Source organism: Suricata suricatta, chromosome 3, assembly GCF_006229205.1.
Source record: "Suricata suricatta isolate VVHF042 chromosome 3, meerkat_22Aug2017_6uvM2_HiC, whole genome shotgun sequence".
Lineage (NCBI taxonomy): Eukaryota > Metazoa > Chordata > Mammalia > Carnivora > Herpestidae > Suricata > Suricata suricatta.
In genome coordinates this window covers 18,081,775-18,108,640 of record NC_043702.1, presented here as the reverse complement: position 1 = coordinate 18,108,640, position 26,866 = coordinate 18,081,775, and the positions used below count along the sequence as shown (strand labels likewise).

At 48.2% G+C, this 26,866-nt stretch overlaps 1 protein-coding gene across 7 annotated transcripts; it reads left to right on the top strand.

Annotated features, from left to right (window-relative positions):
* The first annotated feature begins 49 nt into the window (after window positions 1-49).
* Window positions 50-26,369, top strand: STK36 (serine/threonine kinase 36). 7 transcript variants are annotated; one of them, XM_029933799.1, is made up of 27 exons: window positions 50-69; window positions 664-838; window positions 1,513-1,653; window positions 1,776-1,853; window positions 3,676-3,806; window positions 4,020-4,269; window positions 5,837-5,930; window positions 6,231-6,400; window positions 7,020-7,207; window positions 7,721-7,820; window positions 9,669-9,815; window positions 14,490-14,669; window positions 15,589-15,686; window positions 16,097-16,202; window positions 17,739-17,889; window positions 18,083-18,210; window positions 18,742-18,846; window positions 19,168-19,266; window positions 19,591-19,679; window positions 19,964-20,027; window positions 20,194-20,304; window positions 21,984-22,067; window positions 22,506-22,677; window positions 22,893-23,040; window positions 23,269-23,416; window positions 23,964-24,710; window positions 25,990-26,369. In XM_029933799.1, exons 2-27 carry the CDS (start codon window positions 755-757, stop codon window positions 26,131-26,133), a joined length of 3,957 nt encoding a protein of 1,318 aa, XP_029789659.1. In that variant the 5' UTR covers window positions 50-69; window positions 664-754; the 3' UTR covers window positions 26,134-26,369. The 7 variants fall into 7 exon arrangements, with proteins under 7 accessions (XP_029789659.1, XP_029789662.1, XP_029789660.1 ...); XM_029933802.1 differs by lacking the exon at window positions 50-69 and adding an exon at window positions 148-225 and having other exon boundaries at window positions 21,987-22,061; XM_029933800.1 differs by lacking the exon at window positions 50-69 and adding an exon at window positions 148-225 and having other exon boundaries at window positions 21,987-22,067.
* Window positions 26,370-26,866: the final 497 nt, after the last annotated feature.

Sequence of the window (26,866 nt, the reverse complement as noted above, 5' to 3'; positions counted from 1 at the left end):
GGTCCGACGTCTCTCCAACACCTCTCAACTCCTTTGTCCTCTGAACCTCAGTTCCAGCGAGTACATCTGGTAACAAAAGGAGTCTAAAAAGTCTAAAGACACCGGCAGTGGGGGTGGAGAAGAATTATAAGTCAGGCAAAATCCACAGGCAGCTAGAAGGGGCGGGGCTGAAGACCAGGGCCCACATCCTTCGGCCTGAGGAGCTTGAAGCTCCTGGGCTGGGGGGTGAGTGGGGCTCTGCTCTATGAAGCGCACGGGCAGTCGGCTCGGGCGGGGGTGTTGAGGAAGTTGGCTGTGGCGGGAATCTGGGGGAGGCTGGAAGAGGTGGGGGCGATAGGCGAGGCTGGATGGAAGGGGCGGGGTCTGGTGGGCGAGGCGGAGCGGAGGGGGCGGGGCCGAGTGGGGAGGCTGGGTTGAAGAGGAGGGGGAGCGGTCCGGTGGGCGGAGCTGCGTGGAGAGGGGAATGGGGTACGAGGTTCTGTGGGAACGGGGTTCGGTTTGGAGACAGGAGGAGATTGAAAAGGAGGGAGAATAGGAGGCGCTCTGTTTGCTCCCAAGATCTCATCTTTCTATCCACTCCCCCCTACCATGTTTTTGAGGCCTGGATTATGAAAAAGGAAAAGGCAAGGTGGCTAACAAACCTTTCTTTCATGCCCAATCCAGGCCTCCTAGATGTGTGGAGCTGTCCCTGGAGCTGTAGCCCTTCACCACCACCTCTACTTCCTTCCTTCTGAGGGATCCTGAAACCTCTGTCATGGAAAAGTACCACGTGTTGGAGATGATTGGAGAAGGCTCTTTTGGGAGAGTGTACAAGGGTCGAAGAAAATACAGTGCTCAGGTGGCTAACAAGGAGTGATATCTCTTGGGTGGGATTCTGTATCTCCAACTACAGAGGAAAATTGTACCAGAATACGGACCTGTATTCCTAAGGCACTCATTCAGGCATTCCTCTTATGAAGTGTGTGCTCTAATATTGGATTACTTAGGTTCAGACCCTGGGCCCACCATTTTTAGCCTTAGAACTATGGACAAGTTAACCTCTCCATGTCTCCGTTTCCTCATCTATAGAATGAAGATAAGAACAATATCTGAATGAGGGAGGTTGAGGATTAAATATGATTCATGCTGAATCACTACACTAGTGTAGTTTCTGACACCCACTAAACAACAAATAAATTTTATCTTTATTATTATTATTGTCTATCATACCATAAATAAACGACCTGAACTCTATTCTTCCTTCAATTTTTTCTTCCATCTCTTTCCCCTAACTCTCTTAAGTTTTTACCTAGAGTTCTTTACCCAGATCAGAACACCTCTCCCAGTATCCACCAAAGGGATCTGTCTGGCAGAAGCTGTTTTCTCCTTGAGCAAGAGGTGGGGGGGCATCTGGATAAGGCCAGGGTACTGTGAGGAAGGGGAGTGGGAGACGAGCAGATAATGAGAATTTGCCCAAATACTTTAAAGCCCAAGTTCTGGTTAGGCCTTAACTCTTCGTTTTACCACTGACAGGTGGTGGCCCTGAAGTTCATTCCAAAATTGGGACGCTCAGAGAAGGAGCTGAGGAATCTGCAACGAGAGATTGAAATCATGCGGCATCTGCGGCATCCTAACATTGTGCATATGCTTGACAGCTTTGAAACTGACAAAGAGGTGTACTTCAGTTTGGGGCCACCTCTCCCCGGGAAAAGGGTCTCAGACATTTCCCAGCCTCAGAATGCTGACCCATTAGCCATAAATCTTGAGCCATCAGTACCATTGCCTTCTCCCTGCAGGTGGTGGTAGTGACAGACTATGCGGAGGGAGAGCTCTTTCAGATCTTGGAAGATGATGGAAAACTTCCAGAAGACCAGGTATGTTTCCTGGCTCAGACTTCTCCCTTCCCCTGACCTCTTTTCAGATTACGGACTGGGAGGCAAAGCGGAGGGCACTGAAATTCTCCATTTTGGAAACTCTTGAGGAGAATATAAGAGTCTAGGTGTATATGGAGACAGGCATGACAGTAAAGTATGTCAACACTGAAGCCAAAATCTCTGAGTATGAAGGTTGACTCTGCCACTTTCTAGCTGGATCCTTTTAGATGAGTTACTTTAACCTTTCAGTACTATTTTCTCATTTAAAAATAGATGTCATTGGGTCACCTGGGTGGCTCAGTCAGTTAAGCATCCGACTTCCACTCTGGTCATGATCTGGTGGTTCGTGGGTTCACGCCCCATGTTGAGATCTGTGCTGACAGCTCAGAGCCTGGAGCCTGTTTCGGATTCTGTGTCTCCCTCTCTCTCTGCCCCTCCCCTGCATATGCTCTGTCTCTCTCTCAAAAATGAATAAACATTAAAAAATGTTTTTAAATAAAAAATTAAAAAATAAAAATGAATGTCATTATAACATCTGTCTCCTGAGACTATTGTGAAGATTAATGAATTCATGTAAAGTGTTTAAATCTTTAAAAAAAAATTTTTTTTGAAAGAGAGAAAGCTCCAGCATGGGAGAGGCAGAGAGAGAAGGAGAGAGAGAGAATCCCAAGTAGGCTCTGCACCATTAGCACAGCGCCCGATGTGGGGCTCAGATCCACGAACCGTGAGATCATGCCCTGAGCCGAAGTTGGACACTTAAGTGACTGAGCCACCCAGGTGCCCCTTATATAAAGCATTTAAAAGAATGCCTGATGTATAGTATTCAACATAGTTAGCTATTATTAGTGCTTTTGCTGTCACTAGACATGTTTAGGGGAAACAAGGCCCATGTGGTGGTACCAGAGAGGGCAGGAAGGAAATACGGTTGTTGTTAAGGCAGAATTCACCACCAAGACCTGCTGGATGGCAGTGGGATTTGGTGGAACACATTCCCCAGCCACATTCATTCTAGGGATTTCTCTGTACCCTAGCAAGTAGTCCCTCCCACCAACCCCCCTGACTTCCTATTGTAGCGATCCATTTCTTTCTAAACATTGTTGTTTGTAAGTCACCATCTTACTCATTTTGTCTAACTTATTTGTTGTCTGATCACTTGTCTTGAGAAAAAGGACTTTGTCTTGTTTAGTAACAGCTAAAGCATACTGAAGGCTTACTAAATGCCAGGCACCATTCTGAGCACGGCATGCTTTAACTTATTTAATCCTCACAAGAATCCTATAAGGGAGGGGGTGTTATTATCGTCAGCTCACAGATGATGGATCTGGGAGGCACGAGATGATTTGCCCATCCATGGTCATGCAGCTAGTGAGACTGGATACATGTTCCTTGAATGAGTGAATGAACAAATGAAAGAATGAGTGCATGGGAGGCAAGTGCTAAAGATGATGTCCTGGGAAGCTCTGGAAGAAAGAGAAAGAAGAGAAGATCTCATCGGGGGCGCCTGGGTGGCTCAGTCGGTTAAGTATCCGGCTTCAGCTCAGGTCATGATCTCATGGCTCATGGGTTCGAGTCCCGCGTCAGGCTCTGTGCTGACAACTAGCTCAGAGCCTGGAACCTGCTTCAGATTCTGTGTCTCCCTCTTTCTCTGACCCTCCCCTGCTCGTGCTGTCTCTCTCTGTCTCTCAAACATAAATAAAAACATTAAAAAAAAATTTTTTTTTAAAGAAGATCTCATCAGTAATTTAGGGAAGTGTCTTTGGGCTCATCAGTAGGCTTCTTCTTCTGACCTCTCCTTTCTTTCCCCTGCCTGTTTGATCTGTAGGTCCAGGCCATTGCAGCCCAGTTGGTGTCCGCTCTGTACTATCTGCATTCCCATCGCATTCTCCACCGAGACATGAAGCCTCAGAACATCCTCCTTGCCAAGGGTGGTGGCATCAAGCTCTGTGACTTTGGGTGAGGAGCCTGACCTTCCAGTTCTGCAGGGAGTCTTAGGCCATATGCTTGACTTACCTGGGCCTCATTTTAGAACCTGAGCTCAAGACTGGGGTTCCTGTTGGGTCTTTTGGAAGGTGTTCTCTGAGTCTGGAATATCTCACACCATGATAGGCCTGGCGTTTATTGAATATGTTTTCTCACTTCCCATCTTCGTTCTGTCATCTCCTGCAGGTTTGCCCGGGCGATGAGCACCAACACGATGGTGCTGACATCCATCAAAGGCACACCACTTTATATGTCTCCAGAGCTGGTGGAAGAGCGACCTTACGACCACACTGCAGACCTCTGGTCTGTGGGCTGCATCCTGTATGAGCTGGCTGTGGGTACCCCTCCCTTCTACACCACGAGCATCTTTGAGCTGGTCAGCCTCATTCTCAAGAACCCTGTGCGCTGGCCGACCACCATTAGCCCTTGCTTCAAGGTAATGAACTTGGAAAGGGAGATTACTTTTGCATCAGAAGCTTGTCTTCCTCTGCCCTGGTTCCCTTATCCAAAATATGGGGCAAGTCTCTGCAGTTACTGAACTAATGCAGGGGCTGAGCCATGCTGCCTTGCTTTTCCACGGCAGGGGCGTATTCTGGGAGGCTGTTCTACGCTCTGCCCCACTTGGGAATACCAGCCCCTCGTTGGGGTGGGCTATTCATATACATAACAAACTATTCATATATATATATATTTTTTTTTTGAAGTCTATTTGTTTTGAGAGAAAGCACACACATGTGCAGTGGGAATGGGCAGAGAGGTGGGGGGGAAGAGAGGAATCCCAAGCAGGCTCTGCACTGTCAATGCAGAGTCCAATGTGGGGCTTGAACTCACAAACCCTGAACTCGTGACCGGATCTGAAATCAAGTTTAACCCGCTGAGCCTCCCAGACGCCCCAGGGCAGGCAATTCTTTATCACAATGGAAAGGTAATTGCAAGCCATCAGAGACAGATACTGTCCTTTTACACATTCTCTCTTCCACTTACTTCTGATCAGATGCAAAGTCCAAATGATATCTGATTTGCCCACAGCTTTTAGTCTTCTTCCCGAAAGAAGGAATCCTCAGAAATCCAAAGGGCCAGAGCTAGTGGGGTGAAATCAGTGATTAGGGGCAAATGATAGAGGCAGTATCTGTGCCCTGCAGCTAAGTCTCAGAAGGGGAGGGAGGGAGAGTGAGGGTAAAGAGTTGACCCTTTTTATTTCTTATCTAGGGCAAAATTGGTGCCCTCAGTGGAATTTAAATTCATCCTTTTCCCAGAGTGCAGTCTCTTTATAATTTTCCCTTGCCCTGTCTAAGATGAAAAGGGACAAGTGTCTCCATAACCTATTTAGTTGAGGAGACTCAAGTAATTATCAAAAAGAATCTAAGCAAAAGAAATGTAAGTGGATAATCTCCATAGGAGGGTCATTCTCCCTTAGAGCAGACCAGCGGGTGTCTTCAGCAAGAGCCACAGTGCACTAATCACTTTGTTTTGGAACAGTGGTCATCATGATCGACTGGTACCTTCTATCCCCATTTTAGGCCCAACTGAGGATTTCCCCAAGGATACACCATAACAGATACACCCTATTCAGAGGCAGTCTCCCTTCCCTTCCACCATTTCAAGACTTGCTGAAAGATTTCTGTTTTCCTTCACACCATGACTTGTGTGTGAGTGTGCTTTTAACCACAAATGCTTCTGGTCCTACCTGCAAACAAACTTGCAAACAAAGGGAGGGCAGAGTGAGCAATTTGGACTCCTTTGAATGTTTGCTTTCTGAAGATGATTGTGAAGGTGACAATAAGTCTCTGGACAGGAATTAGGGCTCTCCAGGAGGTGAGGCAGGGAAGTCTGTCCTCAAAGCCAGGGAAATGAGGCCTAAGGATAGGGTTAGAGAGGGTGTGATCAAGACCAGCTAGTTCGCTGAAGGAACGGACTCAGGAGACTTGTTTCCTCTTTCTGCTGGTGACTTAGAGAGAGCCTATAGGAAAGCAATGACCCGTTGGTATTTTTTCTCTCCACAGAACTTCCTGCAGGGACTGCTCACCAAGGACCCCAGGCAGCGTCTGTCCTGGCCAGACCTTTTACATCACCCCTTTATAGCTGGTCGTGTCACCAGTGAGTCATTAGGGTTCCCAGGGCTTTTGCACATCCCTCATGCCCTTCCCAATCTACCGCCCTCTCCCAGTGTCTGGACGCAACATGTCTGCTTTGCCCTACCAGCCTGAACTTTCTTCCTAGCCCTTTGGCACTTCCCTGGCATTTGGCACTTCCCTGACAACCCCAGTCCCTCTTTGTCACGTTGTCAAAACAGCCTCCTCTCACGGAAGCCTGAGGACACTGACGTTGTCTCTGGCAGAGTGGAGATGATAGCGCAGCGCCAGTGTGATCGTGTATTCGCCATCTTCTTTCCTGCAGTAATAACCGAACCAGCAGCTCCAGATTTGGGCACCCCCTTCACCAGTCGCCTACCCCCAGAACTTCAGGTCCTAAAGGACCAACAGGCACATCAGCTGGCCCCCAAGGGCAATCGTTCTCGAATCTTGCAACAAGCCTGTAAGCGCATGGCTGAGGAGGCCAGGCAGAAGGTATGTGGGACAGAGGCGAATATGCGACATGACCAGTATAGTGATTGGGAGAATTGGAGAAGGATGGTTGAGAAAGGGCCATGAATAGGATTCATTCTGCCCTGTGGCAATCAAATAGTTTTTGTTTTGTTTTTATATTTATTCATTTTGAGAGAGAGAGAGGGCATGCGCAGGGGAGGGGCAGAGAGATAGAAAATCCCAAGCAGGCTTCAAGCTGTCAGTGAAAGTCTGATGCCGGGCTCAAACTCACAAATCATGAAATCATAACCTGAGTCAAGGCCAAGAGTTTTACGTTCAAATGACTAAGCCAAACAAATAATTAAAAAAAATTTTTTTAAGTTTATTTCTTTATTCTGAGAGAGAGACACAGAGAGGGGGGTGGGCACAAGCAAGGACACAAGCAGGGGAGGGGCAGGGAGAGGGAGAGAGATGAGAATCCCAAGCCAGCTCCACGCTGTCAGTGCAGAGCCTGAGGCAGGGCTCAAACTCACTGAACCTGTGACAAGATTATGACCTGAGCTGAAACCAAGAGCAAGACGTTATCCAACTGAGCCACCCAGGCACCCCTGCTCCCCAACCAGACAGTTTTGATTCAGTGTCTCCTGCCCATTTCCCACAGAAACACCCGAACACAGGACCTGCCCTTGAGCAAGAGGATGGGACCAGTAAGATGGCTTCTGGCACAGCCCCTCTGCCCCGACTAAGAGCCACTCCTCAGGAACCAGGCCTCTTGGCTGGGATCTTGGCCTCAGAAATGAAGAACAGCTGGGCTGAGTGGGGGGCTGGAGAGCCCCCCCCCATACCTCGGTGAGGAGGGGCTAGCCAGGGATTTATAGACTGAGGCACCTTAAAGATCTTTGGTTTTAGTGAAAACAAATACAACATGGCGCCTGTCACTAGCCACCACCTAAGTGTGGACGGGGCCCTTGGAGTCCAAGTCCCGTGTTCTTGAATTCCGATTCCGGATACTTTCCTGATTCATCAGTGGTCATGGGGATTTTCCTTTCTCTATGCCTCAGTTGTACATTAACTGAGAAGGAAAGAATTGTCTCCGTGTAAAAGGGAAGATATTTGAGTTGAGAACTACAGGTGCAAACCGCCAAGGTAGCCTTGAGAGGAAGATCCACAGTGGAAGGGCAGCCAGGGATATGTGTAGTGGCCCACATCCTGTCCCGGCCGTATCCTAGAAGAAAGCTCTCTCCTATCCAGTCCTGTATGGCTCGTTCTTCATTCTTATCTTGGGCTTAGAGAGAGGAGTATGTAGATGAACCCTAAGCCTCACAGGTCTGGAACTCTTCTTATTACCTGTTCCTCCGGCAGGGAAAACCAGGTCAGCCAGGATTCTGACCCTGCTCTCCCAGAGCAGAGGCCGGAGGTGGTGGGCCAGCAGAGCATTGATGCAGTGGACCTAGAAAATGAGGTGAGCCATGGGGGCCCTCTTGGCCTTGACCTTGCCATGGGATGTTGGGTGTGGGTAGATGTGTTTCTAGAACAGTGATTCCAAGCCATCCAAGAAACAGCCTCCCTGGTGTTAAAAATCTCTTTCTTACTATTAATTTATAGATTTTAATTGCATAGTATCTAAACATGTAATTATCAAAAATTGGAACACATGGGTAAAAATGAAAGTCCCTCTTGTGTCCTGCCCCAGTTCCAGAGGTGTCTGCTGTTATGAGTTTAGTCTTCCTTTTTCCAAACCTTTGCATTTTTACATATATGTAGAGACACATAGAAACCTGCAGTGTTTGGCTGCTTTTCTGTTACTGAGTTCATGCTATATGTACTGTTTTGCATCACGCCTCTCTTCCCAGATGATCTGTTTTGGAGGTCTTTCTACATCTGAACATATCATTCTACCTTAATCTTTTCTGGCTTTTTTTTGAGGGGGTGGGATTAACTTTTTATTTTGAAATAGTTTCAAGCTTCAAGAATAATTGTGAGGATACCACAAAGAATTCCTGTATGCCCTTCATCCAGATTCGTCAACTCTTAGAATTCTGCCACATTGGCTTCATGATTTTCTCTCTGTATATGTCCACATATGGTATATCCTCTTTCTTGAGTCGTTTTAGGGTAAGATGCAATCATGTCCCTTTACCCGTAAGTACGTTAGTGCATGTTTGTTAAGAACAAGATCCTTTTTTTTTTTGAATGTCTTATTTATTTTCGATACAGAGAGAGACAGAGCATGAGAGGGGGAGGGGCAGAGAGAGAGAGCTAGCTGTCAGTACAGAGCCGGACGTGGGGCTCGAACCCACGAACGTAAGATCTGACCTGAGCCGGTTGGAGGCTTAACTGACTGAGCCACCCAGGCGCCCCAAGAACAAGATCCTTGACCTTCTCTATTATAGTATAATTGCAGAAGTTAGAAAATTTTTTTTAATTTTTTTTTAATGTTTTATTAATTTTTGATACAGGAGAGACAGAGCATGAGAGGGGGAGGGTCAGAGAGAGAAGGAGACACAGAACTGGAAGCAGGCTTCAGGCTCTGAGCTAGCTGTCAGCACAGAGCCTGACGCAGGGCTCGAACCCACGAACGTGAGATCTGACCTGAGCCGAAGTTGGAGGCTTAACCGACTGAGCCACCCAGGCGCCCCTAGAAATTTAACCTTGATATAATTCTGCTACTTCATCTATGATCCATATTCAAAGTTTGCCGGTTGGTCCAATACTGTTCCTTAGAGCAAAAAATTTATTTCCTGGTCCATGATCCAATCCAGTGTTGTGCACTGCTTTAGTTGTTATACCTCATTAGTTTCCTTTAATCTGGAATAGTTCCTAGTCTTTGTCTTTCGTGATTGATAGTTTTGAGGTACACAGGCCAGTTACTTTGTAGAATGTTCCTCAATTGATCTTTTCTCATGATTAGATTCATGTGTGCAGTTTTGGTCGGAATACTACATAAGTGATACCTCAGGACTACAATCTTTTTAATAACGTCATCATATTTCCTACTATGGATATGCCATGATTTATTATTCCATTACCAATTGCCTTTATGACATTGCCAATTTTTTAAATTATAAAGCATGCTGCTGGGGACATATTTGTAGGTATCTCTATGAACGTGTGCCAGTATTCTCCAAGAGACTTTTCAAGACCCCTCACCTAGCGCCAAACTATACCTTTTTAATCTGGCGGTTGAAGCAAACACATCTGTGTCGAAGGATTCACTGGTTCTTGCATTTACTCCATGATCCTGCAGGTTGAGAACTACAACCCTTGAACCTCACACACTCCTGACCTCTTTCACTCCCCTGTGCCTCAGGAGCCCGACAGTGATGATGACGAGTGGCAGCACCTGCTGGAGACCGCCAGCCCGGTGCCCGTCCAGCTGAAGGCCCCTCTCACTCTGCTCTGCAATCCTGACTTCTGCCAGCGCATCCAGGGCCAGCTGCGTGAGGCCGGAGGGCAGGTGACGGGCAAAAGGGTACTGTGGATGGGGTTTTAGACCATTTTACTCACAGATGAGCCTTAAAAAACATAAGGAGAAAAAGAAAGTTTGTCCCTTTCCAATTCTCTTTCAATCCATCTAATTCAAGGAGATTTGCTAACCTCCTTTAGTAAGAGAGAAAGAACAGACCTCAGGTTTCTCTTTTTTTCTTTCTTCTTTTTAATGTTTATTTATTTTGGAGAGAGACAAAGACAGAGTGCTAGTGGGGGAGGGGCAGAGAAAAGGAGAAACAGAACTCTAAGCAGGTTCCAGGCTCTGAGCTGTCAGCAGAGCCTGACGTGGGACTCAAACTCATGAACCATGAGATCATGACCTGAGCCAAAGTCGGACGCTTAGCCAGCTGAGCCACCCAGGTGCCCCTCCTCGGGTTTCTCTTTCTGAAGGGAAAAAGCATTCAATCTAGAGCAGGGGTCCACAGACTCTGATGGTAAAGGTTGCAGGCATTGAAGAGCAAGGGGCAAAAATGGAGGGTATTAAGTACTTCCATAGTAAGAAAAGCATTTTCCACAGAATTTTTCTTGATTAAATTAAAATTTTAATTAAGTTAGAAATGGAATTTTTAAAGTAGATTAAATTAAAAATAAGTGCACAGTATTTTCTGATATAGACACGCTGATGAGAAAAATGAAATTCTTTTTTAAAGGATAGTATTTTGCTTAATTGGTATTCATAATGTTCGGTCTTACAAAGCCTTCCCTTTTATGAAACACTGTGATCTTCCTTCCTGGGAACTCACCAAGTTTAAAGTTTTTTTAATGATTTTTAGGAAATTTACCGAGTTGTGAAACCATCACTATAATCCAGTTTTAGAACATTTTTATCTTCCTCATACCCATTTACAGGTTATGATCATTCCCAGCCCTGGTCCCAGGCCACGACTAATCAACTTAAGTTCTCGTAGATTTGCCTGTTCCAGGTAGTTCATATAAATGTAACCATACAATATATAGTTTGGTTTTTTTTCTTTGTTTTTTTTTTAATTTTTTTAATGTTTTTTTTATTTTTGATACAGAGAGAGATAGAGCATGAGAGGGGAAGGGGCAGAGAGAGAAGGAGACACAGAACTGGAAGCAGGCTCCAGGCTCTGAGCTAGCTGTCAGCACAGAGCCTGACGCGGGGCTCGAACCCACGAACGTGAGCTCTGACCTGAGCCGAAGTCGGAGGCTTAACCGACTGAGCTACCCAGGCGCCCCTGTTGTTTTTTTTTTAATGTTTATTTTTGAGAGAGAGAATATACATGCGTGCACGTGTGCTCGTGTCAGTGGGGGACAGGCAGAGAGAGGGAGACAGAGGATCCAAAGTGGGCTCCACACTGACAGCAGAGCCTGATGTGGGGCTCAAACTAATGGAATCACAAGATCACAACCTGACCTGAAGTCAGATGCTCAACTGACTGAGCCACTCAGGCTCCCCAATCCACCGTTTTTACATCTGGTTCCTTTCACTTAGCGGAATGTTTTTGAGGTTCATTCTTCTTATGATGTGTATCATTACTTCATTCCTTTTTATTGCTCATTCTCATTAGCATTCTATCATATGGCTGTATCACGTTTTGTTTATTCATTCATCAATTGATGGACATTTGAATTGTCTCTACTTTTTGGCTTTTTTGAATAATGTTGCTATGAAGATTCATATGGAAGTCTTTTTGTGGATATATGTTTTCTTTTTTGTTCTGTGGATACCTAGGACTGCTGGTTGGATGTTAATTTATATTCAATATTTTAACAAGCTACTAAATTATTTTCCAAAGTGGCTGGATCATTTAACTTTCCCACCAGCAATGTATGAGGGTTCCCATTTCTCCTTATTCTTGCCAGCTTGTATTATTGTCTTTTTATCAAGGCCATTCTATTAAATGTGAAATAATGGCTTTTAACTTGCATTTTAACTTGCATTTTGCTAATGACTGAGTGGAGCATCTTTTCATGTGCTTATTAGCCATTTGTATATCTTCTTTAGTGAACTAGCTCTTCAATACTGTTGCTCATTTTCAAATTGGGTTCTGTCTACTTGAGTTGTAAGAATTCTTTGTATATTCTGGATAGGAGACTGTATCAGATGTGGTTTGCAAATATTTTTTTTCCAGTCTATGATTTATCTTTTTATTTTCATAAGAGTGTATTTTGAAGCACAAAGGTTTTGAATTTTGATGACCTCCATTTACCATTTTTTCTTTTTGTGTATGATGCTTTTCGTGTTACATGGAAGAAATCCAAACCCAACGTCTGGAATATTTCCTTCTATGTTTTTTCTAAAAGTTTTTTTAATGTTTATTTTATTTTGAGAGAGAGAGAGAGCGCGCACGCGCGCACCAGCGAGCGCCGGGGCGGGGGTGAGAGAGAGAGAATCCCAAGCAGGCTGTGCGCTGTCAGCACAGAGCCAGATATGGGGCTCCATCTCACCGGTGTGAGACCATGACCTGAGCCAAAATCAAGAGTCAGATACTCAACCGGTTGAGCCACCCACACGCCCCTGTCTGAACTACTCTTTAGCTGTGTGACCATTGTCTCCTTACTTAACCTGTCTAGAGGCTTTAGTTTTCTCATCTGTAAAATGGGTATTGCATTTCCTGCACAGTGTCATTGTGAAGAGGAAATGACCAAATAAGTGAAAAGATTTAGAAACACTGAATGGCATGTGATAAAGCACTTGATATAAAGCGTTACTCTCTTTTGAAGAGTATCCTTTTATATTTTTATTAATGTTTATTTATTTTTGAGGTGGGACAGAGAGAGAAGAAAGAGAGAATCCCAAGCAAGCTCTGTGCTGTCAGTGCAGAGCCCGACGCGGGGCTCAGTCTCACGACAATGTGAGATTGTGCCCTGAGCTGAAATCAAAAGTCAAATGCCTAACTGACTGAGCCACCCAGGCATCCCCTTTTAAAGAATAGCCATTTAAGGGGCGCCTGGGTGGCTCAGTCGGTTAAGCCTCCGACTTCGGCTCAGGTCAGATCTCACATTTGTGGGTTCAAGCCCCGCGTCGGGCTCTGTGCTGACAGCTAGCTCAGAGCCTGGAGCCTGCTTCCAGTTCTGTGTCTCCTTCTCTCTCTGCCCCTCCCCCTCTCATGCTTTGTCTCTCTCTGTATCAAAAATAAATAAAACATTAAAAAAAATTTAAAGAATAGCCATTTAAAAGTGTCATACTGGGACGCCTGGGTGGCTCAGTCGGTTAAGCACCCGATTTTCAGCTCAGGTCATGATCTCACTGTTTGTGGGTTCGAGCCCCGTGTCAGGCTCTGGGCTGTCAGCGTCAGCCCAGAGCCTGGAACCTGTGTCGGATTCTGTATCTCCCTCTCTCTCTCTGCCCCTCCCTTGTTCGCACTATCTCTGTCTCAAAAATAAACAAACATTAAAAAAAATTTTTTTCAAATTATAAAAAATAAAAAAAGTATCATACTGACCCTACTTTGTAGGCTGTATGAAAATAAGTGGCAGGCTAGATTTGACCTATAGGTCATACATAGTCAAGTCCTGATCTAGAGTTGGATGATATTGTTTTATCTGTCTAGAGTTGAATGACACTGTTTTGTGTCCATTGTTTTTAATCTTTGGAAGTGTATGTGTGCACATGCATGTATTTTTAAATTTTTTTTTTAATGTTTTATTTATTTTTGATACAGAGAGAGACAGAGCATGAGAGGGGCAGGGGCAGAGAGAGAGAAGGAGACACAGAACCAGAAGCAGGCTCCAGGCTCTGAGCTAACTGTCAGCACAGAGCCTGACGCGGGGCTCGAACCCACGAATGTGAGATCTGACCTGAGCCGAAGTCGGAGGCCCAACCAACTGAGCCACCCAGGCGCCCCTTAAATTTTTATTATTTATTTATTTATTTGCTTTTAAATTTTTTATTTTTATTATTTTTTTTAATTTGTTTTAATGTTTTATTTATTTTTGATACAGAGAGAGACAGAGCACAAGAGGGGGAGGGGCAGAGAGAGAAGGAGACACAGAACCGGAAGCAGGCTCCAGGCTCTGAGCTAGCTGTCAGCACAGAGCCTGACGCGGGGCTTGAGCCCACGAACGTGAGATCTGACCTGAGCGGAAGTCGGAGGCTTAACAGACTGAGCCACCCAGGCACCCCTGCTTTTAAATTTTTTAAATGTTTATTCATTTTTGTAGGAGAGACAGAACACAAGCAGAGGAGGGGCAGAGACAGAGAGGGAGACACAGTTATCTGAAACAGGCTCTAGGCTTTGAGCTGTCAGCACAGAGCCTTACATGGGGCTCGAACCTGGGAACAGTGAGATCATGACCTGAGCCGAAGTTCAGCACCCAACCAACTTAGCCACCCAGGCACCCCAGCATGTATTTTTTTTTTTAAAGTGAAAAGCCCTTTTTTAAAGGGCTGAAGAAGGGAGGGAACAAATAGGAATGGCACTGGGCCTGACAGAGATTCTGAGGGGAGGTCCTCTGTCCCTTGGTCACCATTGTTGTAAGTCAGGTGACCTGACCATCTATATTCTTCTGCTACTACTTCCCTTTTCCTTTGTTCTCCTTTGGGTTTCAGAGTCCCAAAGAAAGGAATGAGAACAGTTGGTTTGCTTTGCCAACTCCTTAGGGACTCTTAGTATTTGTGACTCTCCTTTTCCCTCTGGTAATATCGATTACTTTTTCTTTCCCTCGTGTCACCCAGATCCTGAAAGGCATGCTGGAGGGGGCTTCCCATATCCTTCCGGCACTCCGGGTCCTGAGCAGTCTTTTGTCTAGCTGCAGCGACTCTGTTCCCTTGTATTCCTTCTGTTGCGACACAGGGATCCCCGGGCTGCTGCTCAACCTGCTCAGACACAGCCAGGACAGCAGCAGTATCCAGCAGGTGAGCACGGGGCCAGGAGCCTTGAAAGACTCATAGGAATTTCTGCTCCTTGGTTTCTCTTCTTCAAAGTGCCATGTCTATTCGGCCCACTGCCTTTTATTTTCTTTCCTCCTCTCTGGTTAGTAGACCATGGATTGCATATTCCATTGCCTTCTGAGGCCACGCAGATCACATCAGTCCTTGAGGTAGACTCTGTGTGATTGTAGGAGTCGTGGAGAAGATGATAGACCAGAGATCTTGTGCCTAATCTGAACAGGACATGCCCTCAGCTTCAGCTCAGTGTTATCCCATGAGAACCTGGGCCTAGCGTTGCCAAGTCTTCCGGTTTTCTAAGAGAAGCTAGAGATCCAGATTTTTATGCACAATATTTAGAGCACTGTGGTTTGGAATATTAAATCCCAGGCTTCAATTGACCTGCTTGTATAGAACAGAGTACTGAAATTCAGGGATTAATAAACTTAATGGGCATTGGCTTGTCAGTGGCCACAGGGACAATAAATGGAGGAGGCAGGATAAACGGAGGAGGTAGGCGTGAGGCTCATTGTGTCCCAGGCCGGACCTCCGCTTGTCCACGCTCTGTTGTGCTGTGGCTGAGTGGAGGGGACAGAACACTGAAATGTGTAACAGGAAGCTGCATCCTGCTGGTGAGTGTTAACCTTATGTGTTTTTAAGGAATTTAGAAAAGAACTCGAGCTATTTTGAAAAACAGAGCCTCTCAGACTCCTAGATGCTATTCCAGCCAAGCAAGACACATTTTCAGGCTGTTGACAGCCCCCTGGCTGCCCCTTTGTTACCTCTAGACTTCCTTTTCCTGTCCAGAAGCCACCCTGTTTGGTCAGCCTGGCTGGATATCTGACACCTTTTTCACTGCTTTTTCTCTTCGCCTACATCGCCCTTACTCCGTCCTCTTCCCTGGCAGCAATGTTGGTATGGAACCTTCCTGCGGGACCTGCTGGCTGTGATCCAGGCCTACTTTGCTTGCACCTTCAATCTGGAGAGGAGCCAGACAGGTGACAGGTGGGATGAGAGCCAGTTTTGTTCTGTTGGCCACTTTTTTTTTTTCCATTTCTACTCCCATTTCTTCCCCCTCTATTAGGAGGAGGCTAAGTAAGGAGAAGCCAATAGGTTCGGATCCCCAGATTGTCTAGCTAATCCTCTTAAGGACCCTGAGATCACTCTACGTTCACCCCAAGACTTTGAGGTTCTAAGGGTCACCATACACTATACACACACCATACATACTACATTGAATAACATAGAGAAAATGCAAAGAAAGGCCTTGGAGGGTGTGTAAGACTGTGTGTGTGCTAGCAGGGAAGATGAGGGGGGAGCATTCTGATGTGTTCCCCTGCACAAATCTTCCTGTCTGCCCAGAACTGATGTTTACCACATGTGGACTTTTAGAGAGATGGGCTATTTTTTCCCAGCCTACAGGTGTTTCAGGAGGCCGCCAACCTCTTTTTGGATCTGTTGGGGAAACTGCTGGCCCAACCAGAAGACTCTGAGCAGACTTTAAGGAGGGATACCCTTATGGTAATGTGCTCCCTTGTCCAGATTTCTGTCTCTGATGTCTCTCCATGTTTCTCCCTTTCCCTTTCTTATAACTATACAGGGTTAGATAAGGTAATAGAACAAACATTTATTAATACTGACTATGTGCTATATGCCACATGAGTATGGGAAAGTCCTCATTGTCAAAGGACTAGTAGTCTAGTAGGAGAGATGGAAAAGTCTAGTAGGAGAGATGAAAAAGTCTAGTAGGAGAGATGAAAAATGAACAAGGAAAATGGCATGAAAAGTCCATTAGAACTTGTATAAAACTTGTATAAAGCACAGAAGCACCACTGAAGAAGATAATGAATAATACCCCTTGGTGGGGGCGTCATAGAAGAAGTCTCAAAGGAAATCATCTTTGCTAGGATTTGAAGAATGCATAGAACTTTGCCAGGTAGGTGAGGCAGAAAGTAGGGAGGACCTTCTATGTAGAAAGAGCAGCATGGACAAAGGCCCAGAGACATTAAGCACTGTGGCCTATTTCAGGGAGCCACAAGTAGAAGTAGCTCTTCTTTTTTTTTAATTTTTTTTTAATGTTTTATTTTTGATACAGAGAGAGACAGAGCTTAGAGGGGGAGGGGCAGAGAGAGAAGGAGACACAGAACTGGAAGCAGGCTCCAGGCTCTGAGCTAGCTGTCAGCACAGAGCCTGATGCGGGGCTCGAACCCACGAACATGAGATCTGACCTGAGCTGAAGTTGGAGGCTTAACCGACTGAGCCACCCAGGCGCCCCAGAAGTATCTCTTCTTGAAGAGACTTGCGGATAGACTAATATTTCCCAAACTTATTTGTCCTACGACTAGAAAACTCTAGTGGGTTCTAGCCCCCGGACTCTGGAAGTGAGGGACGGGAGAATGAAGGATTGAACGAGAAGATAGCTGAGTTCTGACTGATCTCCAGGGAGATACTTAGGGAGGAACATGAGCATGGAAATAAACAATTGCCTCCTCATTGTTCAGACTGGCAATTGGGAACATGGACCTGGGCTATATTGCTCTTCCAGCGAGCAGTCCGTTCAAACTCTTCTAGTCTGAGAGCCCATTTTCACCTCCCTCATCCTTTCAATTCAGAAAGTTTCAACATCTAACCTAAACTTTGGCCATTGGTGACTCACGTTATTGGCTAGCATTTATCATATGTCACTGTGCAGTGAGTGCATAGGAGGTTTGGAATTAACACCCCACCTCCTGAAATTCTGAATCAGTAGGGCTGGGTTGGAAGGGACCCAGGAATCCCCAGGAATTCTCATACTCATCGACTACAGGTAACACGTTCAGAAGCATCATCTAGGAGGCAGCTGGACAGAGAATAGGATTGATACCTAAAATTGCCATCCTGGAGATGTGAAGGCAGTTATAATGCATTTCTGTGCGAGGAGTACTTAGGATGGTCCACAGCCGGGTCCCCTGGATTTTCTCCTTTATTCTCGGGTTCTCTGAGGGATTCTTGCTCCTTACCCTAAACCCAGTCAGTTTTCTGCCACCCTAATGTTAACGCCGCCCTTATCTCCCTTAGTGCTTTACTGTTCTGTGTGAAGCCATGGATGGGAACAGCCGGACCATCTCCAAAGCCTTTTACTCCAGCCTGCTGACTACGCGGCGAGCTGTGCTGGACGGGCTCCTTCATGGCCTGACCGTTCCCCAGCTCCCTTTCCACACACCCCCAGGTAACCAGAGTAGGGAGCAGAGGTTCTCTTGACCTCTGAGTAACTCTGGCTCTACCCTCCCGACTGCCATTGCCTCGAAGAGTGGCTGGCATTTAGTGAGTGCTCAGTAACTAACTGTGTGCACTGAAAGAACAAATGGGGATCTGAGAGAAACAATCGGAGCCCACCCTGTGTTCTTTGCTTTTCTCCATAGGAGCCCCCCAAGTGAGCCAGCCACCACGGGAGCCGAGTGAGGACCTGGCTGGAGCCGTGTCCTCTGCGCTGGCAGCCATCTGCACTGCTCCTGTGGGACTGCCCAGCTGCTGGGACGCCAAGGAGCAGGTCTGAGCTGCGTTTTCCATTCCTGTCCTCCTTGTTGCAGGAGACAAGGAGGCTGGCCTCAGCTTCTCAGAAAGGCAGAAAAACAAGCAATTATGCTGCCCCTTACTCTGTACTTCCAGAAACAAGATGCTTCCACCCTGGGTCTGGGCCACTTGCAGAACATGGTGTTGCCAAAATCCCAGAGCCCTTGGCCAGCTGGCCAGAGAGCTCAGGGACAAACCACCCTTGTGGTAGGGTAGCTGACTCGAAGCCACCCATGATGCGGCTTAAGGGCCCGGGATTTAGATTTCCTGCTCCTTTTTGGCCAGCAGCACTTTCCTCTATACCTGTCTCCACTAGGGCTAAACTAGGCCATGACTTTCGGTTCTTCACTGGCCATGAAGACTGGGAATGGAATGGGGTCTGAGGTTCCTGGTGAACCTGAGGAAGAGTGGCTAGCAAGGAGTCGAAAGCCCTGAGCAGTTGGGACATGTGAGAGGAATAGCATTGGAATATGGGAATGGGATTGAGGCTTCAGGTATGTCCCTACAGATCTCTCGGCATTTGGCGAATCAGCTCATCGAGGACAACAACCACCTGAGGCTGTCCCTTGTCTCTGGCTTGCAGCATCCTGTCCTGTGCCTACACTTTCTCAAGGTACTGCCCTTCCAGAACTCTCAGCACTTCAGGTTTCTTTGTAACCCCCCAAAACCAAGAGAGAAAGACACTGAGAGAGATGAGAGCCCCCAGAGGGTCCCTTTCTGCTTTGAACCTGAGATGGCCTCACTGTTAGCCAGTCCTCACTGGAGCAGAGCAGTAGCCCCATCTCACCGCCTTATAGCAAGAAGAGGTGGAAGTGGCCTGAACCTCTCGAATCGAGATCTGCAGAGAGGCTAGCCTGCTTCTCAGAGGAGCCTTCCTGTCTAGGAACCCAGAGGCTGCTTGGCCTCACTGACAGACTGCTTTCTGCTCCCTCAGGTTCTCTACTCATGCTGCCACGTCAGTGAGTGCCTGTGCCATCTTCTAGGGCAAGAGCCCCTGGCCTTGGAGTCACTGTTGATGTTGGTCCAGGGCAAGGTAGGCCAGCAACACAGGCAGGCGTATCGTGGTGGTCCTACTGTCTCAATCAGAAGTCGGTCTGATAGGGGCGCCTGGGTGGCTCAGTTGGTTAAGCGTCCGGCTTCGGCCCAGGTCATGATCTCACGGTTTGTGGGTTTGAGCCCCACATTGGGCTCTGTGCTGACAGCTAGCTCAGAGCCTGGAACCTGCTTCAGATTCTGTATCTCCCTGTCTCTCTGACCCTCCCCTGCTCACACACTCTCTCTCTGTCTCTCAAAAATAAATTTTAAAAAACTAAAAAAAAAAAAAAAGTTGCTTTGATATCTTAGGTTTCCTTTGTAGGTAAAGGTAGTAGATTGGGAAGAGTCTGCTGAGGTGGCACTCTACCTTCTCTCCCTTCTTGTCCTTCGGCTGCAAGATCTGCCTTCTGGGTAAGCCGTAAAGTAGGGTCTCTCCACTGGAATCTTCCCTCATGATAGCTCACTCTGACGTAGAATATGGGGAATGGCAGCTTACAGCCAATCCTCGGAAGGGATGGGGATAGAGAGGGGGAAGTGTTCTCTGCAAAGAACAGAACAGACCTGGATTCCCACCAACATTGTGCCTCGGCTCAGCGATCATCCAGCCATGTGGAGAGTGCCATCCAGCAGGGAGGGAGGCCACTCCCTAGCCTCCTTTCATTTGGCTGCACCCTTTGATGTATCTTCTTTTCTAGAATGGAGAAGCTAGGCAATGAGACTGCTACTCTCTTTACCCATTCACACATCGTCTCTCTCGTGGTAAGTTTTCAGCTTTTCCTTTCTTCCCCTTTTCACCCTGCCACCCAGGCCTGCGGGGTCACGGGCGTCACGGTCTCATCAGGAACTGTCATAAGGCATTCTTCTCTGCCTGTTGTGACTACTGTGCAGATTCAGACATTCCTTCTTTTCCTCTAACTCCCCCCAGAGTGCAGCAGCCTGCCTGTTGGGTCAGCTTGGTCAGCAAGGGGTGACCTTTGACCTTCAGCCTGCTGAGTGGATTGCTGCAGCCTCACACGCCCTGTCTGCCCCTGCAGAGGTGAGATACACCGCAGAGGGCCCAGACCATGTTTTCTCTGAGTCAGATCCAGGACCTCACTCAGGGGGGAAAGACTGAAGTGCCAGCATGCCTGGGGCAAACTAAGGAGTGGGAAAGAGCCAGAGTCTTTCCTTTCCTCCCTGTCCTGACCCCTACCCCCACCCCCCGGTGACAGCTTCTCTGAGCCCAGACTGGGCAGACACTCCAAAGAGGGACAGAGGAAGGGGGATCCGAGTTACCTCCTGGAGGGTGAGATCTTCCGGCCTACTTAAGTCTCCTCCCCCAGAAGCTCCTGTTCCTGTTGTTAGGTCACTTCCCAAGCTGCCTCTCCTCCTCTCTGACTGCAGTTTGCCCTCCCTATCCCCACTCCTCCTTCACTGAGATGGAAAAGGTGGCTGGCATTCTGAGAACTCTTGAGGAACCCTGTCCATTGTATAGCCCCCTTCCTGCTTTCTCCTCTTCTGGGCTTTCTTCCCCCCTCTCCTTTTTAGATACTCTGGAACCCCTCTTTCTCTCATTTTGGAATAAGAAGGATAGACATCACATGCAAATGATCGTCATCCTTATAGATGCAGAATTCTTTATAATTTGGAAAGCCCTTCCCATCTCATCTCACAGCACACTTGAAAGACGTGCATGAAATGTAATGAGACTCAGGCTCATCTGCTTTTTCTAGATAAAGTTACACTTCAGAGAGCTGGCACCGGTAGTGATGACACTCACATTCATCCAGGAACCCCAGTCAGAAATCTGGGAGTCATCATAAACTGTGTCCTCTGCTCCATTATTCCCCCATCTAGACGGTTCCCCCAGGCCCCATGTGTTCCACCTTCTACCTGGCACTGTCACTGCCCTGCCTTTGTTTGCGTGCACACCATCTATCTTGCACTGTGGCACTTGCCCGCTGAAGGCTGTCTCTTCTAGGCTCTCTCCTCTCCAGTCCATTCTCTTCACTGCCACCAGGGAGAGCTTTCTTGATGGTCTAGTCATTTGTTCAACGCATAAGTATTTAGCACAGAAAAATCTGTTGAGTACTGAACACTATTCTGGGTTCTGATACTACAGCAGTGAATCACAGAGATGAAAATCTTGTCCACGTGGAGTTTGTGGAGCTCAGTGGCTTCCCACTGCTTCTGGGATAAAGTCCAAACTCCTTTACCTTCTTCTCAAAACTCATCTGTTACCTCCATGCTCTATAATCCTGCTATACCAGGAGTTACCACTTCCAAACTTCATGGATCAGTTTTCATGACCTGCCTTTATTTATGCCATGAGGAATGTTGTCCCTTCCTACAACCTCCTTTTCTTAACTGCCTTTCGAACTTTTAATTCATTGGTGTTCCACCTCCAGAAGGCAGAGTTAGGTGCTCTCAACTGTGTCTTGAACCCCAGCCTCTTCTCTAGCAAGTGTCTTCCGACCCAACAGACAAGGTGTCTTTAGGGCAGAGGCAGTCGTTGAATGAATAGTCAGGAGCCAGGACTCGTGTAGGTCCAGGAGAGCTCTCTCCACTACACCAGGCTGAGGACGAGCTCTTCACCCTGACCAGGAGTTGTAGGCATGGGTTGATGAGGCCCCCTTTTCTCTCTCTCTCTCTCTGTCTCTCTCTCTGTCTCTCTCTCTGTCTCTCTCTCTCTCTCTCTCTCTCTCGGGCATCTGCATTCTTCCTGCCTCTCTCCAGCAGGTGCGGCTGACTCCACCAGGTGGCTCTGGATTCTATGACGGCCTCCTCATCCTGCTGCTGCAGCTCCTTACCCAGGTTCAGGTGATCTGAGGTTGGATGGAGAAGCAGGAGAGAGAAACTAGGCATTTTGATGAACCACTAGACAATAGGAATGAAGAAGCCACACCAACTTGCCTCTTTGTCAAATATGGTGGCTGTGATAGCCTTTGAACGTCCCCCTCCCCCCGCCACCGCCCTCAGCGTGGACCCTTTCTGGGGAATCACAGCTGCATCCCTCAAGATTCAGTGGGGAGGAGAGCTGTAATTCCCTGGCTTCCAGCAGACACCCATGTGGGTTAAGATGTAATCAGAAAGGCAGCTAAGATAACAGGGAAATCCCAGGGTGTTGGGAAAACAGAGGAGTTATTTCTGCGACTCCCTTTCCTTAAAGGTCAGGGATAAGAGTGAAAAAAAGAGAAAAAGGCATTTTGAAATCTGACTTTGACCTCCCTATCCACCCTCTTTCAATTTCATCTCCAGCCAGGGAAAGGCAGCCTGATAAGGGACGTGGCAAACTCCGAAATGTGGACCGTTCTGTGGCACCGCTTCTCCATGGCTCTAAGACTCCACGAGGAGGTGTCTCCACAGGAAGAGCTGTCTCTGTCCAGCCCACAAAGCCCGGAGCCAGACTGGACGCTGATCTCACCCCAAGGTATCTTTCCATCAGCATGGCCTCCTTTGTTCCCTTCTCATAGGACGTGGCCTAAAACCAGATTAGCCCACAGTGACTGCAGCTGCTGCCACCCGAGGGGAGATGGCACAGCGTAGGCTGGATGGGAAAGGGACTAGATAGGTGGGGGCCCTGGAGAAGCTGGAGCATCCAGGCCCCTTCCTGCACCACTGGCTCTCCATTCTCGGTGTTTCCAGGCATGGCAGCCCTGCTAAGCCTGGCCATGGCCACCTTCACCCAGGAGCCCCAGTTATGCCTGAGCCACCTGTCTCAACGTGGAAGTATCCTCATGTCCACCCTGAAGCATCTGCTTTCCCCCAGCTTCCTGCACCAGCTGGGCCAGGCGTGAGTTCGAGCTAGAGGAGGGGGACCCGACAGTCCAGACAAGTCTGTGGTGGGGGATGGGGCGGGGTGGCAGGAGAGCAGTAGCTGACAGCTTGAGCTATGGGGCCACAAATGGGACTGGTGAGGCTGGGGAAGTGGGGCTGGACTGGGGGATTTGAGAAGCGGGCAGAGAATGATAAAGGGCAGATGAGTAAGACTGAGTAAATCCTTCCACACTGCCCTACTTAGGCCTCACGGGTCTGAGTTTCTGCCTGTCGTGGTGCTCTCTGTCTGCCAGCTCCTCTGCTTCCCCTTCGCCCTGGATGTGGATGCCGACGTCCTTGGAGGTGTGTTGGCTGACTTCGTGGACTCAGAAGTCACGGCCCACCTGCTGCAGGTATTTGGGAAAGCTACCAGGCGTGAAGGTGGAGAAGGAAGATGGCCGGCCTTGTGTATCGTAATTCACTTCCCAACAGCTCCAGGGCTCCCCTGGGCCCCTGGAAGGGTGCAGCATCTGGCTTGATGTAAGCGTTGGAGTGGAGAAAGCATTCAGGCCTGAGCGGAGGCACTGGTTGGAGCTGGGCCTGGCGCCTCCCGTCTCCATCAGTCCCTCGTCTGGATCTGTTGGAGCTCTGTGGGGAGGACATCCCAGTCTGGGCATGGAGACTCAGCTCCTCAGCCAGGGGTCACTTCTCTGCAGTCCTTGACCTTGAAGGCAGAGAGCCTGAGTCCTTGCAGAGCAAGGAGTGATCCTGCACCTGTTCTCTCGGGCTCTACAGCCTCACGTGGAGAGCTTGGGGCAGGTCTTACAGCTCTCTGCGGTATTTCTCAGCATAGCTTGGCTTTTCTCTCGGCCAGAGCTTGGGTCCCTTCTAGCTACCTTGCTATAGTCAATCCTCCCTCTCCCTGAACCACTTTGCTTGCTCCCCCCCGCTTTCTCCCAGGTCTGCTGCCACCATCTTCCATTGACGCAAGTTGAGTTGCCCATCAGCCTCCTCACACACCTGGCCCTCATGGATTCCACGTCTCTCAACCAGTTTGTGGACACGGTGGCTGCCTCCCCCAGAACCATCATCTCCTTCCTCTCGGTTGCCCTCTTGGGTGACCAGCCACTGCTGACCTCCGACATTCTCTCCCTGCTGGCCCACACAGCCCGGGTACTGTCTCCCAGCCACTTGTCCTTCATCCAGGAACTCCTGGCCGGCTCCGATGAATCCTATCGGCCCCTGCGCAGCCTCCTGGGCCATCTGGAGAATTCCGTGCGGGCCCGCACGTACGGGCTCCTGGGCCACTTGCTGCAGCACAGCATGGCTGTGCGTGGGGCACTGCAGAGCCAGGCTGGGCTGCTCAGCCTTCTGCTGCGGGGGCTTGGAGACAAGGACCCTGCTGTGCGGCGTGGTGCCAGCTTTGCTGTGGGCAATGCAGCCTACCAAGCTGGACCCCTGGGACCTGCCTTGGCAGCCGCAATACCCAGTATGACCCAGCTCCTTGGAGATCCTCAGGCTGGTATCCGGCGCAATGCCGCCTCAGCTCTGGGCAACCTGGGCCCCGAGGGGCTGGGGGAGGAGCTGTTACAGTGCCAAGTACCCCAACGGCTCCTAGAGGTGGCGTGCAGAGACCCCCAGCTAAATGTGAAGGAGGCCGCCCTCATTGCCCTCCGGAGCCTCCGGCGGGAGCCCTGCATCCATCAGGTACACCCCTGGGGACTTCTGGACCATGATGATGGGGCTGTATCTCATGACAGTTTTCTGAGATAGCCTTTAAGGAACCGGGACACTAGGAAACCCATGGGCGGTGTCTTGGAGATGAGAGTGCCATCTACCATCTCCCACCCTGGAAAAGGGAAGGAATGTGGGAGAGGGTTCCGATGAATGGCAAATTCCCAGGATCTCAAGGCCCAGGGTTTCTCCCCTCTTGAGGCTGTGTGGGAAGGAGGTGAGGCCAGATGACGTGATGTTGAGCTCTAGAGAGATTTCATTCTGGGCAGGGGCTATCTTTTTTATTTTTATTTTGTAGCACTTACCACGTGAAAAGCACCACACTAAGCATTTTACCTTTATTACTTGATTTAAGCTATTAGAGTCCTCATTTTGCAGGTGAGGAAACTGAGGTACTAAGAATTTAATAACTTGCCCAAGTTAGAAAGCTAGTTTGGGGGACTGGACTTCTGAGCTCAAGGGTCTGAGTCCTGAGCTCGTACCTTAACCACTGCTTTATTCTGCTTTTTCTGCTTGGGACATAAGTAGCCTAATGGGAATCACACATCTACCTACCGAAATATAATAAAGCAGTGTGGTAGCATTGGATGGTTCATGCAGAACAGAAATTCTGACAGCATCGTGATGATGTAAATTATAGGATTTTCTGGCAATCCATGTGGGGAAATAATAAATGAGACTCTTGGTGGTACTGAGGTGAAGACTCACTGGTCAAGACCCATGACTAGGAGTCGCACTTTCTGACTTACTGTCACTGCTGCATTGTGCATTGTCACTGCCCCTTCCTGGGACAAATTTATGGATCCCTTGGTGCCTCAGTTTGATGGTGTGTAACCAAAGAGAATGGCAGTAGAGCTCTGGTCCCGATGAGCCCTATCTCCAAAGTTTCTCCTTCCCCACATAATCTATATTGAGTCACCAAGAGCCCATTTTCTTTTTCTTTCTTTCCTTTTTTTTTTTAATGTTTTTTTAATTTGTTTTTGAGAGGCAGAGAGAGACAGTGTGAGCAGGGGAGGGTCAGAGAGAGAGGGAGACACAGAATCTGAAGCAGGCTCCAGGCTCTGAGCTAGCTGTCAGCACAGAGCTCAACGCAGGGCTCCAACCCACAAACAGATCATGACCTGAGCCGAAGTCAGATGCTTAACCAACTGAACCACCCAGGCGCCCCTCTTTCTTTCCTAGAGTGGGAACTGCTAGGCCAAACGAGAGTCTTCTGCATGTCATGTTCTGTCATCTGCTCTCTGTCCCACAGGTGCTGGTGTCCCTGGGGGCCAGCGAGCAATTAGCCATGCTCTCTCTGGGGAATCAGCTATTGCCGCCCAGCAGCCCGAGGCCGGCCTCTGCCAAACACTGCAGGAAACTCATTCATCTCCTGAGGCCGCCCCACAGCACGTGATCTCAGATTCCTGCCCTCCATCCACCCACCTTCATTCCCCCGCTATTGCCAACTTGTTCTTTTTTTACTATTCAAGCCACCAACTCAACCCAGAGCTAGAGACTACAAAAAGAGAGATAAGCTACAAGTCAAATGATTTAAGAATGAGAAACTAGAAGAGATTTATGTATTAAGCTCCCTCCTCCCCCCAGATTCAGGATGATTTCAATCAGTAAACTTCATTGCTGTTGGTGCCAGAGAAGATTCCTTCCTTTTCTACACCCGGGGGTCTTTCTCCAATAATGTGCCTTAAACCCCGGGAGCATGCCTTCAAGATCTCAGGGAGGTACCTTCTACCTGAGAGATCTCTTCCTTCCTAGAGCTCGTATAATCCTCCCTACAGCTTCTTGCTTTTGTGTACTGGCCCTAGGACAGTGACGAAGAGAGCCTGTCTCAGCTTTAGGCTGTGGGGACAAATGCTGCTGTGGATGTTTTCCTGACCCGTCGCCCCTATTCCCATCCATGTGTTAGGGTAGAGAGTCATCTTTTTTTTCTTTTGCCTTTTGCCTTTCCCTTCCCCTCCCCCCCACTCCTTTCCTCTTTCTGACTTCCTTTTTAGTCTTTCTTGTCTGGCTGTTGTTTTTTGTTTTTCCTTTCTTTCCTCTCCTCTCTCCATCCCTCCTTCCCTTCTTTACTTCCTTCCTTCCTCCCTTGCTCCCTTCCTCCCATCCACCCATCCTTCCACTGTAAACTC